General features: G+C 44.3%; 1 protein-coding gene across 1 annotated transcript in view; it reads right to left on the reverse strand.

Moving 5' to 3' along the window:
• Positions 1–668: 668 nt before the first annotated feature.
• LOC104992390 (glutathione S-transferase A1) overlaps positions 669–12,702 on the reverse strand; it is a 14,871-nt gene continuing 2,837 nt past the window's right edge. The window contains exons 2-7 of the mRNA XM_010845246.1: positions 8,460–8,573; positions 5,996–6,047; positions 5,096–5,228; positions 3,042–3,183; positions 1,684–1,815; positions 669–871 (exon numbers count right to left, since the gene is read on the reverse strand). Coding sequence (XP_010843548.1) covers positions 749–871; positions 1,684–1,815; positions 3,042–3,183; positions 5,096–5,228; positions 5,996–6,047; positions 8,460–8,546 — 669 coding nt within the window. The 5' untranslated portion in view covers positions 8,547–8,573 and the 3' untranslated portion in view covers positions 669–748. The remainder of the gene's footprint in view (positions 872–1,683; positions 1,816–3,041; positions 3,184–5,095; positions 5,229–5,995; positions 6,048–8,459; positions 8,574–12,702) is intronic.

The following is a 12,702-nucleotide window of genomic DNA, read 5'->3' on the forward strand; positions in this document are numbered from 1 at the left end:
ACAGAACCTGATACTCCAAAGGCCAGATTTCCTGGGCAGTGTTCACCGCAGGGCCCACGTATGACCAGAGCCAGAATCAGTCCCAATCCAGGCTCCCTGGCTCCATGAGAGGCCAGGGGAAATGACGTCATATATATTCATTCACATCAAATTCACACATGTCACCTGTATCATAGAGATCTGATCTGGGGGACCTTGTCAAATGAGGGTGAGGCCCTTGTGCAGAGCCCCACAGAGCCTCTTGCAGCAGAGCTGTGATGACCAGGCGGCCACAGCAGGGTCCCCTGAGCACAGAGTTTGGGTCCACTGGGTTCTTATTGCTTGCCTACCTCCCAGAACACTGGAGAGCCCACAGTAGGCAAAAGAGTTGTTCAGAAATGCATAAGAAAAGACATTTTTATTATCAGATGGAAAATATCTCTCAAAGAAATAAAGAAAATGTCTTTCTGCCATGACCCCAGAAAGGTAGCTCTTTCCTGTGGAAACCTAAGAATGTCAGATATAAACTGTTACACTTTTCTCTTTGATAGGCTATGTGACAGATGTTATAGGATGATCCTTGGAAAATAGTACAGGAATATATAATCTGTTTCCTGTTCTTATTTATGTTTTAATTCCAAACCAGAAAGGTGAGAAGGAGATCGTAGTAAAAAAGAACACATGGGAAGTAAATCTGCTCATAGGAGCTTTATTGTTTCATTGTTAGAAAATTTCAGAAGATTTGTCCCGGGCAGCCCCGCTGGCTTTACTAAAACTTGAAAACCTTCCTGGCTTCTTCTATTTTTTTCTCATCCGTGGGAGGCTTCCTCTGGCTGCCAGGCTGCAGAAATTTCTTCACGGCCGGGATATTGCTGACTCTGGCTTTTAGGGCCTGCAATGCACGAGAACACAGCTCGGAGTACAGCTAAAGAGCAGCCCTGTCACTACGCAACCCAGCAGGGACTCTGACACCTTCCTAGACAAGGGCCAGCCGAGACCCCTCCATCAGCACCAGGAGGAGGCCCATGAGACAGGAAGGGGACAGCCCAGTTTTCCCCAGAGAGGTCTTAGTGTAACGCTCCATTCTGCTTCGCGATCTTCCTACCCTCAAGTGGGTTGACCCTCAAGTGCAGTGTAACGAAGAGGAGTGTGTGAGATATCAGCACAGATTAAGGCTCCAGATGTCAAGACAAGAAGAGCTAGGACACGGGGCTGGAACTGAAGACGGAAAACATGAAAGGTCATGTGTGAGGTCAGTCAGAGCCAATCTGCCCTCAAAGAGAGAGAAACGGGGAGAGAGAAATCAACGTATGAGAGAAGGAACAGGAATTGAAGGGAAGAAGTGAGATGGGGGGAAACCCACTCAGACAGACTCAGGAAAAGAGGGACACACGCGGGACAGAGGGGAGCGAAGAGGAAATGAGGACAGAGGCTGAAGTGGAAGAGGGACCAAGAGAGAGCCAGCCCTGGGTCTCTCTCCTGGTAAAAGGCAGGGCGTTTTCCATGGAGCAGAGTCCACCTCCGATGTCCTTGGCTTGACAGATTCTTTCCACACTCCGGACCAGGACCTTGGAGTGAACTGAGGAGACCGGGGGGCAGCAAGGCCTGGACAGGGATGGGGACCCTAGCACCCCAGTCCCAAGGTCCAGAGAGCAGATGCCATGTGGGGGTGTGTCTGGCCCCCAGGGCCGTGGGAGAGCTCACCTTTAGCAGAGGGAAGTTGGCCAAAAGCCTGGGGTCCAGCTCTTCCACATAGTAGAGAAGTTCAACCAAGTGGATGTCAGCCCTGCTCAGCTTGTTGCCCACCAGGTAGTCTTGTCCATGGCTCTTCAGCACCTGTCGAATGGAGGGGTCAGATCAGGGACACAGGTCCCTGCAGGCTGGACCCCCGCTCCTCCCCTGCCCCTCGCCCAGCCCCACTTCCATCTCTGCCCCTTGCTGGGCAGGTGGGAACCTCAGACCTTCTGCTTCCTCCAACTCAGAGACGGGCCAGGCAGGTTCCTGCTGTTCCCTCCTCATCCCCAGTGGAAGGCAGACCACCATTTCTGTTTCCTGTTCACACCTCGCTGTGGCTGCCTTACTTCTTCCACTGGGCCAAGGCCTTAGCACCGTCTGCACCATGTTTTTGTGGACCGCACACCCTCAAGTGTGCAGCCCTGGACTCCACAACATGACCCTTCATCCATCTCTCTCTGTCCTTCTCTCCCTCCTCCTTGGGCAGTGTCTCCATCTTCATGACAGCCTTCTACCACCCTGAGCAAACTAATGCAGACTCTGTATTCCTTCTCAACTCTTTTGCTCTCATTTCCTGGTCTTACAATCTTTTTTTTTTTTTGGCGGAGGGCAGGCGGGGCGGGGGCGGGGGTGGTTCATGCTTTTAGTTGAGCCTGATTTCAGGTATTTTTGATCATGAAACGTTCAAACAGAAAAAACTAAAATACGTACTAGTCATAATGATGGAACACTACTTCACTGATTTTATTTCACTTTCTTCAAAAGTCTGAGAGTCATGTCCCAAAATATCTCTATTACTTTTTCCTGAATAACTTTTCCTCTGTCTCTTTCTCTCCACCCTACTGCCCCCATATCTATCTAGATACATGTCAATCACCCCCAAAACACTTCCACATTCTCCTGACGGGCAGCTGGTCTCATGTCTCCCTACACAGGACACCAGAATATTTTCTGATGTATTGCTGACATCATGCTCTTCTTGAATCAAAGCCCCTGCACCGTGTTCTAAGGATCCATCTAATCCAGGCTCCAGTGTGGCTCTCAGAGCTTCCATAATCCAGGCTCTAAGTATAACTGTGAAATTCCATTGGGTAGAGAATTCCAGATTGGGTTTGAGTAAATAGAACTTTCCTGAAAAATTATAACTTGGGTAAAACTAGTACAATTCTTCTATACATTCAATTTTTATAAAGTGCCCTGAGACTCAGAGTACTACATTAGTATTTAGAAAGGCTCACAGAGGTGAAGGCTAATGCCCCGGCCATCCCAGGCACTATTTTTCTTCGTCCTCTGACCTCTCTGCCAAAGATGCTGAAGAGTCCACTTACATTTTCAAATGCAGGGAGATAACGGTTTGTTGTCTTTTCTCGGATTAGGGTCAGCTTGGCATCTTTTTCAGCAGGTGGGCACAGTGGAAAATGCATGATCATTTCACCCAAATCTGCCACACCCTCTGAATACATATCAATCCTGAAAAGATAAAATAACCAAATTGTCAAATGTCTGCCTTAGATTTTTGGAATGGGTAAGAATGAGACATTGAGAGGTAGCAAAGTAATTCTCCTCCACTGGGTGCATTTTTCTACACCAGTGATTTAGCTTTGTTTTTTAAAATTAATTTTAGCATTCTAGAACAAGCCATCAGGGTAAACATATGTGTAATCTTTTTGTTATACACATGACCAAATATAGAGACAGAGCACATCAGTGACCCATCCATAGTCACAGGCATGAGGGAATCGGGTGGAATCAGTGCAGGTAAGCACTGGGACCACTCCTGGGTGTGCCATCTCTGCCATGACGTGGTCTGAGCATGGTGGGTGTGATGCATTAGGACCACCTCAGTCATGTCCAGCAGGGTCCTGGCACCTCAGTCCCAGTCACATCCCTCTTCCTCTCTCATCCTGTTAGAACACCAGGCCCATTTAGAGTCCCAACACCAGCACTTTCTCCAGTTATTTCCCGTAGAACCTGGTTCCGTAACACTCTCCACATACTATTGCCAGACTCTGGTTCTGTTTGAAATAACATCCCACTGTAGGGATGGACCAACTTTCGCTCTTTCTTTCATCAGTTAATGGACATTTTTGTTGATTCTAGTTATTGATTATGAACAACACTGCTATGAATTTCTGAGTATAAATTTTAGTGTGGGGGTGTTTTTAATCCTCTTGAAAGGAATTGCTGAGTCATATGGGTAACTCTGTTTAACTTTTAGAATAACAGCAGTAGTTCCTTGAGTGCTAAGTCGCTTCAGATACGACCGACTCTTTGTGACTCGGTGGACTATAGCCCACCAGGCTCCTCTGTCCATGGGATTCTTCTCCAGGCAAGAATACTAGCACGGGTCGCCATGCCCTCCTCCAGTGGGTCTTCCAGACCCAGGGATCAAACCCGGGTCTCTTATATCTCCTGCATTGCTAGCAAGTTCTTTACTGTTAGTGCCACCTGGGAAGTTCCTTACAAGATTTTAATTTCAATCATGTAGTCCCCAGAGAAGGCAATGGCAACCCACTCCAGTACTCTTGCCTAGAAAATCCCATGGACAGAGGAGCCTGGTAGGCTGCAGTCCATGGGGTTGCAAAGAGTTGGACACGACTGAGCCACTTCACTTTCACTTTTCAGTTTCATACATTGGAAAAGGAAATGGCAACCCACTCCAGTGTTCTTGCCTGGAGAATCCCAGGGACCGGGGAGCCTGGTGGGCTGCTGTCTCTGGGGTCGCACAGAGTCAGATACGACTAAAGCAACTTAGCAGCAGCATCAGCATGTAGTCCCATCACAGCAGAGAGAATACCCCTCACCCCCAGGATATAGTTGTACTGAAAAATCTAGCTGACTAAAACTATATCGAAGTGCTTGATGTAACCTTACCATTTTGAGCTCAACCTTTGCTAATCCTTGTCTAGTGGCCAATCCATATAAAGGGTTAATAAATTAAGTTCCTGGTCATCATTCTTTGAATTTTTGGAATTCAAGAACCAACTTCTTTAGATCCTTCCCTTTCTAAGCTTTATCTTCTAGACACTCAGATGCTTTGTCCCTTGTCTCTGGCTGTTGGTGGGTGTCCAGTTCAAACAAGCCTGAACCCCTGGAATCTTGGTTCTACCATCCTCTTCGCTTCATAGACCATTCATGTTTGGAAACCTTGTCACTGTGCTATATCCATGGACGGTATCCTCTTCCATAGGCGGTTGATTTCACTTCAAGTTTGTTTACTCTTCCCTCATACTCATAGGTCTTTGCTGTACTGGACTCAGTTATGCCCCACAAGGCTTATACCATCATGTTGGTCATGATGCCCTGCTTTGTTCCTGCTCAGTCAGGGAAGGACCTAAGTTGTTACTATTAGTTATGATGATAAAACTAAAAACTACTGTACAGGGCTCTCTCCTTCATGTCTTTCCCGTAGAGGTTGTATTTGGTGGCAATGTAGTTGAGAATGGCTCTGGTCTGCACCAGCTTCATTCCATCAATTTCAACCATTGGCACTTGCTGGAACATCAAACTCCCATCTTTTGAAAGAAAAAAAGAAGGGCGAAATGTTTGATATGTTGCACCCTTTTAAGACGAACAAATGTTTGCTGAAATAACCAAAGATATAAAGTGAAACACTAAAATGACCTGGTAGGCTTAAGCAGGATGGCATTTTGTTTGCCTTTTACTTTCTAACCTATTATTTCATTTATCTTCTTATTTCCCATTCAGACATATAGGGGATCCCTTGTAAATCTGGGCTGATTTGTCTTCATGTGTGTTTTAGAAAGAAGCTGGAAGAGTCTGCAACAAGTGTGCCAACAAGTTGCCATTTAACGGAAGTTCCAGAGAAAATCTCTGAACAGGTAAGACATGTTTTGAGAGAGTTTGCCCTTTCTCTGCTCACTGAGTCTACATTATTGCTAGGATGTTACTTTGCCAAACCCGGACTCACAGCAACTTCTGGGCCTGTTTCTCCCCTCTTCTGTCAGATCTTCACCTTTTCCTGACTTTAGGTGGGAGCACTGTGTGGTCACTCACGGTGCAGAAAGGCAGAGAAGCACAGACCGAGCATTCACGGGCACTGGGGCTGGCTCCTTTAACAAACACTCGAGTTCCAGCCCTTCCTAGTTCCGAGTGAGTTGCAAGGCATTTTCAAGGAGACCCGCCTCTTACCTTTAACCATATTTTTCCCACTCTACTAACCCCACTCCCACCACACACACAGCACGTTGGTGGTGTTGAAACCTCAACTTAAAACTTCTACTGGATACTCCCATCAGAGGAACTTAGTTCCTGGGCTTACCATTTTTTAACTTATCCAAGTCTTCTGGTTTTTCTATAAATTTCTCTTCAAACTGAAAAGCAGAAAGAGTCGATAAGTTTTTGTTGTTTCATTCCATAGAATAGCTGAACTTGCATGGCCTCTGTCTGCTGCCCACTATGGAGACTGTAGGATTTCCAAGTTCAGCAGGGTGCACAGAGGACAGTGATCAAGGCCATTTGGAGATTTAGATTAGAGCCACCAAGATAAAAATGTGGGTTGTGGCAAGTAACTGCTTATTTTGCAGGCCAATTCACCTCTACCCTGTCCCCACCTCTGTCAGTGATTAGGTAATGATTTGGGGGGAGGAGAATATCACTGGAGGGAAGGGACTGGGAAGTTCTAGTTATGGAGTTTTAATGTACCTGGAAAGCCTTTCTCTCCCTGTGAGATCAGGACAGGATTTTGGGGTATCCCCTAGCATGGGGTATCCATGGGGCCATTGACTCCCTTAGAGGCTGCCACCGGAGTCCTCTGCTGTATATTACCTCCTTCCATTCAACTTTTTATTGTAAACAAGGGTCTTGTTTGTGAAAAGTTTGAGAACTGGGGATTTCTAACTGCCTCATTGGAGTAGTTTATTGTGGATCTAAATGATCCCATATGGTGAAACCATGTAGATAGTGAGTGTGTGGGCAACAATTTATAAAGCACCCAGTTCAAGACAACCCTAAGAGGCAATGACAGGTGGGTAGTCATTGTGAGAAGGGGCTGGCTGGTCAGCTGTTTCTTGCGAAACTGATGGAGATGCAGGATTGCGAGGATCAGGCTCTGGGCCCAGAGAACCCAGAATTCCAATGTTCTTTGGTCAGTCGAGCCCCACACCCTGCTCTGTCAGGCTTGGCTGGACAAGAGGAAGCCTGGATGCTCTCAGCATCTCCCCCTTCTTCTCCGTCCTGTGCTGAACTCATCCTGCCCAGGGACTCTGAACACATCCTTGAACTCCAAGGCTGAACCACAGTGAAAAATGTTGGTTGTTGATTTATAGAAATGAAACCACCTGGAATGGCACTGTTTGGATTTTCTATGTACTTGTTTCTTTACACACTTGAAAATGGACCAAGCTAATGTGCCCTGCATTCCTGAAGTAATAGAGAAAGTATAATACATAGAGGCTTAGGTAAACGTGTTTTTAGGAAGCTAAGGGAGCACACTAGAGGTTCCCTTTGCAGAACCTTCGAAGGCCTTTGAAGGCCTCACCTGAAGCCTTCTTTTACTGTTCTCCTCTAAGGGACCAAATCTCTGACCTCTGTCCATGACTCCCTCCCCAGGAAACCCTCACAGAGTTGCTGGCTCCCTCTGATCTGGGCTAAGTGCTTTATTGAGTGACACCTCTAGAGGGCAGCACTCAGCAGAGTTGCACAGAAGCCTATCAATATACTACTGAGAAGGTGGCGTTTTTACACTCAAGTCTTCTGTGTCCTCTTTTAGTCACCCACATACGTGTCTGCATCCTCACTAGAGTGTAAGCGGCCTGAGGGGAGGGACTGTGTCTGTCTTGATGATTCATGTATCTCTAGGGCCTGGCATGAAATCTGGCACTTCAAGGTGCCCAACAAATTCATTGCTGAGTGAATGAATGCATTAAATCCAACAGGCAGTTTGCTACAGTCTGCACTGCTCTATATTTCTGGTTTATGTTTTAACTTTAATTACATTTCTCTTCTAATATGTATATTTTTGTTTTTTATTATGGAGATTTGTGGCATGCACAAAATAAAAAATACAATGATGCTCCTTGTAAACTTACACCAGCTTCAGTAATTATAGGCTCAACCCAATCCCAAGATATCTATATGCCTACACCCCTCTCCCTGGTAACAATTTGAAACAAATCCTAGGTATTATATATTTCATCTTTAAACACTTCATGGTATATTACTAGTTCATTAAACTTATTTTAAAATTGACCTAAATACATTAAAATGCCTGACATATTAATAATAATTATTCATATCAATTGATATTTAATATTCATATTTCTAATTGTTGCGTGAATGTAATAAATATTTTACAGTTTTCAAAATCAAAATTCAGGAAATTTCCTGACAGTTCAGTGGTTAAGGCATGGGCTTTCACTGTTGTGGGCCTGCTTTTGATCTCTGGTCAGAGAATTAAAATCTCACAAGCCTCACAGCTAAAAACAAATAAAAACACAAATTTGTTTTCTATTGTCCTTGAGAAGAAGAAATTTCAATAAAAATCTGTTAATCTAATACCTAATAAATGTTTTTAATGCAAAATTCTTAGCAGATCATTTAATAAGGAAAATCTCCTCTGTGAAAAAAGTAGTATGATACAGTCAATTTCCCTTCTTGTCTGAAGAATCTCAGGGACAGAGGAGCCTGGCAGGCTATGGCCTATGGGAGCGAAACGAGTTGGACATGACTGAGTGACTGACTAGGCACCCATGGTCAATTTAGATCCAACTGAAGATGAAACCTACCTCCACTCCAGCTGCAGCTAGGAGCCACCGAATGCACTCCATTCTGCCGCGTCCATTGAAATAGTGAAGAGTGGGCTTCCCTGCCATGGTGGCAGTCTCTTGGTTTCTCTAGCCCTTAATGAACCAACAAATGAACCAATGAATGAACAAAGAATAAAAGCATAGAAGCTAACGCCTTTATGATATATGGCTAAACAGCACAAACAATGCTGAAAAATCGGCCTCCCTCAGGGCAATTGGAAGAGTCCCTGGAACTTCTTCCTTAGACCAAATTCCCACTCTCATTAGCCACCTGTGGGAAATTCCACCAATCATTGTCCAGTCTACACTGGGTAAAATCTGATTTTCTTGGCAGGCTAAGAAGTGAGTCTGTGGTATGGATGCGTGGGTGGGTGTCAGGGAGGGCAAAGATTAGAGAACTAGTATTTATTGCAAAACTCCTAATATTCCTGCCCCAATGCTACCTGTCTCCTGAGAAATCTGTATGCAGGTCAGGAAGCAACAGTTAGAACTGGACATGGAAAAACAGACTGGTTCCAAATCGGGAAAGGAGTACGTCAAGCCTGCCTATTGTCACCCTGCTTATTTAAATTATATAAACAGTACAATCATGTGAAATCCCAGGCTGGATGAAGCACAAGCTGGAATCAGATTTCTGGGGAAAATATCAGTAACCTCAGCTATGCAGATGACACCACCCTTATGGATGAAAGCCAAAGAAAACTAAAGAGCCTCTTGATGAAAGTGAAAGAGGAGAGTGAAAAAGTTGGCTTAAAGCTCAACATTCAGAAAACTAATATCATGGCATCCGGTCCCATCACTTCATGGCCAATAGATGGGGAAGCAATGGAAACAGTGAGAGACTTTATTTTTGGGTCTCCAAAATCACTGCAGATGGTGATTGCAGCCATGAAATTAAAAAACGCTTGCTCCTTGGAAGAAAAGCTATGACCAACCTAAACGGCATATTAAAAAGCAGAGACATTACTTTACCAACAAAGGTCCATCTAGTCAAAGCTGGTTTTTCCAGTGGTCATGTATGGATGTGAGAGTTGGACCATAAAGAAAACTGAGCGCTGAAGAATTGATACTTTTGAACTGTGATGTTGGAGAAAACTCTTGAGAGTCCCTTGGACAGCAAGGACGTCCAACAAGTCCATCCTAAAGGAAATCAGTCCTGAATATTCATTGGAAGGACTGATGCTGAAGCTGAAGCTCCAATACTTTGGCCACCTGATGCAAAGAACCAACTCATTGGAAAAGACCCTGATGCTGGGAAAGATTGCAAGCAGGAGGAGAAGGGGATGACCCAGGATGGGATGGCCGGATGGCATCACCAATGTGATGAACATTAGTTTGAGTAGCTTCTAGGAGTTGGTGATGGATAGGGAATCCTGGCATGCCGCAGTCCGTGGCGTTGCAAAGAGTCGAACAAAACTGAGCGACTGAACTGAACTGAACTGAATGCTGACCACTTTGAACACATTATATCTTTAATCCTCACAAGAATCCCATGAAATAATTATTATCTCCATTCTTCAGTTGATGAAATGGACCTCGAAGCTTAAGTAACATTCATGGAAATCCACACCCAGGATTAAAACCAGGGCAGGGCAGGAACCCACACATATGTAGGCCCTGGGAGCCTGGGAAGGAGGGGCCTTGGAGCCAGAGGACTTCACAGACAGCAGGAATAGGAGGAGGAGGAGACAGAATCCATGTTCAGCTCATTGGCTATTATGCTGCATTTGTTCAAAATCTGAAATTAGAGCTCACTTTGCTTAACTGTTGCTCAAAAGATCCCGATTCTTTCCACAGATACAGGATGCCAAATCCTTCCATTTTCTTGGAATTGTACATTCTGCCTCTCTTGGTGCATCTTATGTCTAGAGAAAGGGATGTTACTGCATTAACTGTACAGTCTAGGTGGAACTGACATTTGTTCTATGTCTGTCATGCACTGCGCATTATCACAAATTTGTCTTCATTTAACCCTACAAGAATCACCTGCTATGAAGTTGCCATTGCTCTCATTTTGCAGTTGGGGATACTGAGATTTCTAGGGTAACTTGCACAAAGTAGGTGGCGAACTTGGGATTCAAACCCATTTCTATATGAACCCAAGTCTTGGCCTCATTTTTCATGTTAACATTTTTCAAACTAGGCATGACAATCCTTCAGTGGACTGTGAAATTTTCCAGTTTTTAAAATAAAGCATTGTTTCATGAGTTGCTCATTTCAGCTATGTGTGCATTGTATGTTCAGGTAGAAGAAAGCACATAGGCACACTCATTTGGTCATGGTATTGGTAAGAGATACGTGGGTCTTTTCAGGTCAGTGAAGTTTGAAAGCCCCTAGACTACAGCAGCCTATGTGTAGAGTGGACATAGCAGGGAACCAGAGAATGAAATTCAAAGGCTCCAACAATAGACAGAAATTATTGGCCAAAAAGTTCTTTTGGGTTTTTCTGTAAGATGTTACAGGAAAACTCAAACATTATGACCAAACCAATTGTTCTCTCATGGGCGTGAATAGAAACATACTGCTGCTGCTGCTGCTAAGTCGCTTTAGTCGTGTCCGGCTCTGTGAGACCCCATAGACAGCAGCCCACCAGGCTCCCCTGTCCCTGGGATTCTCCAGGCAAGAACACTGGAGTGGGTTGCCATTTCCTTCTCCAGTGCATGAAAGGGAAAAGTGAAAGTGACGTCGCTCAGTCATGTCTGACTCTTCGCGACCCCATGGTCTTCAGCCTGCCAGGCCCCTCGTCCATGGGATTTTTCAGGCAAGAGAACTGGAGTCGGGTGCCATTGCCTTCTCCATAGAAACATACAGGACTTAATAAAAGCAGGAACCCCAAAGCCAGAACATAGGAAGAAACACCTGCGTTTTCTATTCAAATCCTAGCTCTGTTTAGTAAACATTAAGATCTTGCAACTTTTTGTTGAGGAGTTCAGGACAAAAATATACTTCTCTTCAGTGGATAAAGAATGAATAACTTGAATTTTAGATAACAAATTTCAATATCCACATGTTTTCAATATCCACATTTTAAAAAATTTATTTAGTTTTGATTTACTTTTTTATTTACATATCCACATTTTTAATGTGAGATCAATGGTCTAACCTTTGCAAAATAAAGGATCCTTAGAAAGATACTTAACTCGTCCATCTTGAAGTTGGAGATTGTGTATATTGTACTTATCATGTAGAACGGAGGAGCTGTGATTCAGCAGAATTCTGAGAAGGGTGTTGCTGTGAAGTGGAAGTCACAGATCCTCCTCACATTAAATTCCATTATCCAATGACTAAGGATCACATTACAAAGGGAAATGAAGTTTCAACTTACATAATACTTTATCATATCTTTCTTATAAGTAACTTTCTTCACTTTTTGAAGGCTGGGGCAAACATGATATAAACTTCCTGGCTCCCAGAAAATGAGAACTACAGAGATTCAGTGACTTGCCATCAGTCACATACGTGTGTTCCCAATTCACACTCAATATCTAGCAAGTGTGTCCACCCTCAGGACAACCCCAGAAACGGCTTCTAGTATCCTATTGGAAGACGAAATTCAAATTCAAAGAGTTCTGTGAGCACTGGGGTCCTTTGAAGACATCTTCTGAATTCGAGTCTGGGCCCCCCCCAAGCAGGTAATGCATATGTTCCCCTCTGCTGCTCTCTGAGACCCTTGATATTAGTTTGTTCCCCATGCAGAATCCTTTGGCCAATTAACAGTTCAATGGGAGAGAAGGAAACATTAATTCTGTTAGCTGATTCTGAGGAAAAATGGATAAAAACATAACGTACTTTACCCAGACCTTAAAAACTTACTGTGAGTATCCTGAGCACTAGTATAACTATATTTGACCTTCATAAGGAGGTAGGCTTACATTCTCTGAAAAGGAATGTGTCTTGGGATGATTCCAGTGTGAACTAAAGGAGCTGTATCTCAGGGAGTAGGTGGGAGGGGGCTCCTAATAACAGCGTTTCTTAGCAGAGAGAAAGGAGGCTTAGAGACAAAGCCCAACTCCTTTCCTTATAAGATGTATAAACCCAGGAGAGTTGTTTAATCTCTGTACCTCAGTGTTCTCTTTTGAAATACAGCTATGTCTACTAGTGAGGGCTGTTGAGGAAATTCAATTAGATAAGGCATAAAAAATTCATAACAGGGAGCAGCAAATCCAGCTTCCATTCTGCTCCCAGTTCCTGGGAGATGGCTGAGTGAGCACACTGGGGAGCA

This window comes from Bison bison, unplaced genomic scaffold, assembly GCF_000754665.1.
Source record: "Bison bison bison isolate TAMUID 2011002044 unplaced genomic scaffold, Bison_UMD1.0 scf7180017864214, whole genome shotgun sequence".
NCBI lineage: Eukaryota > Metazoa > Chordata > Mammalia > Artiodactyla > Bovidae > Bison > Bison bison.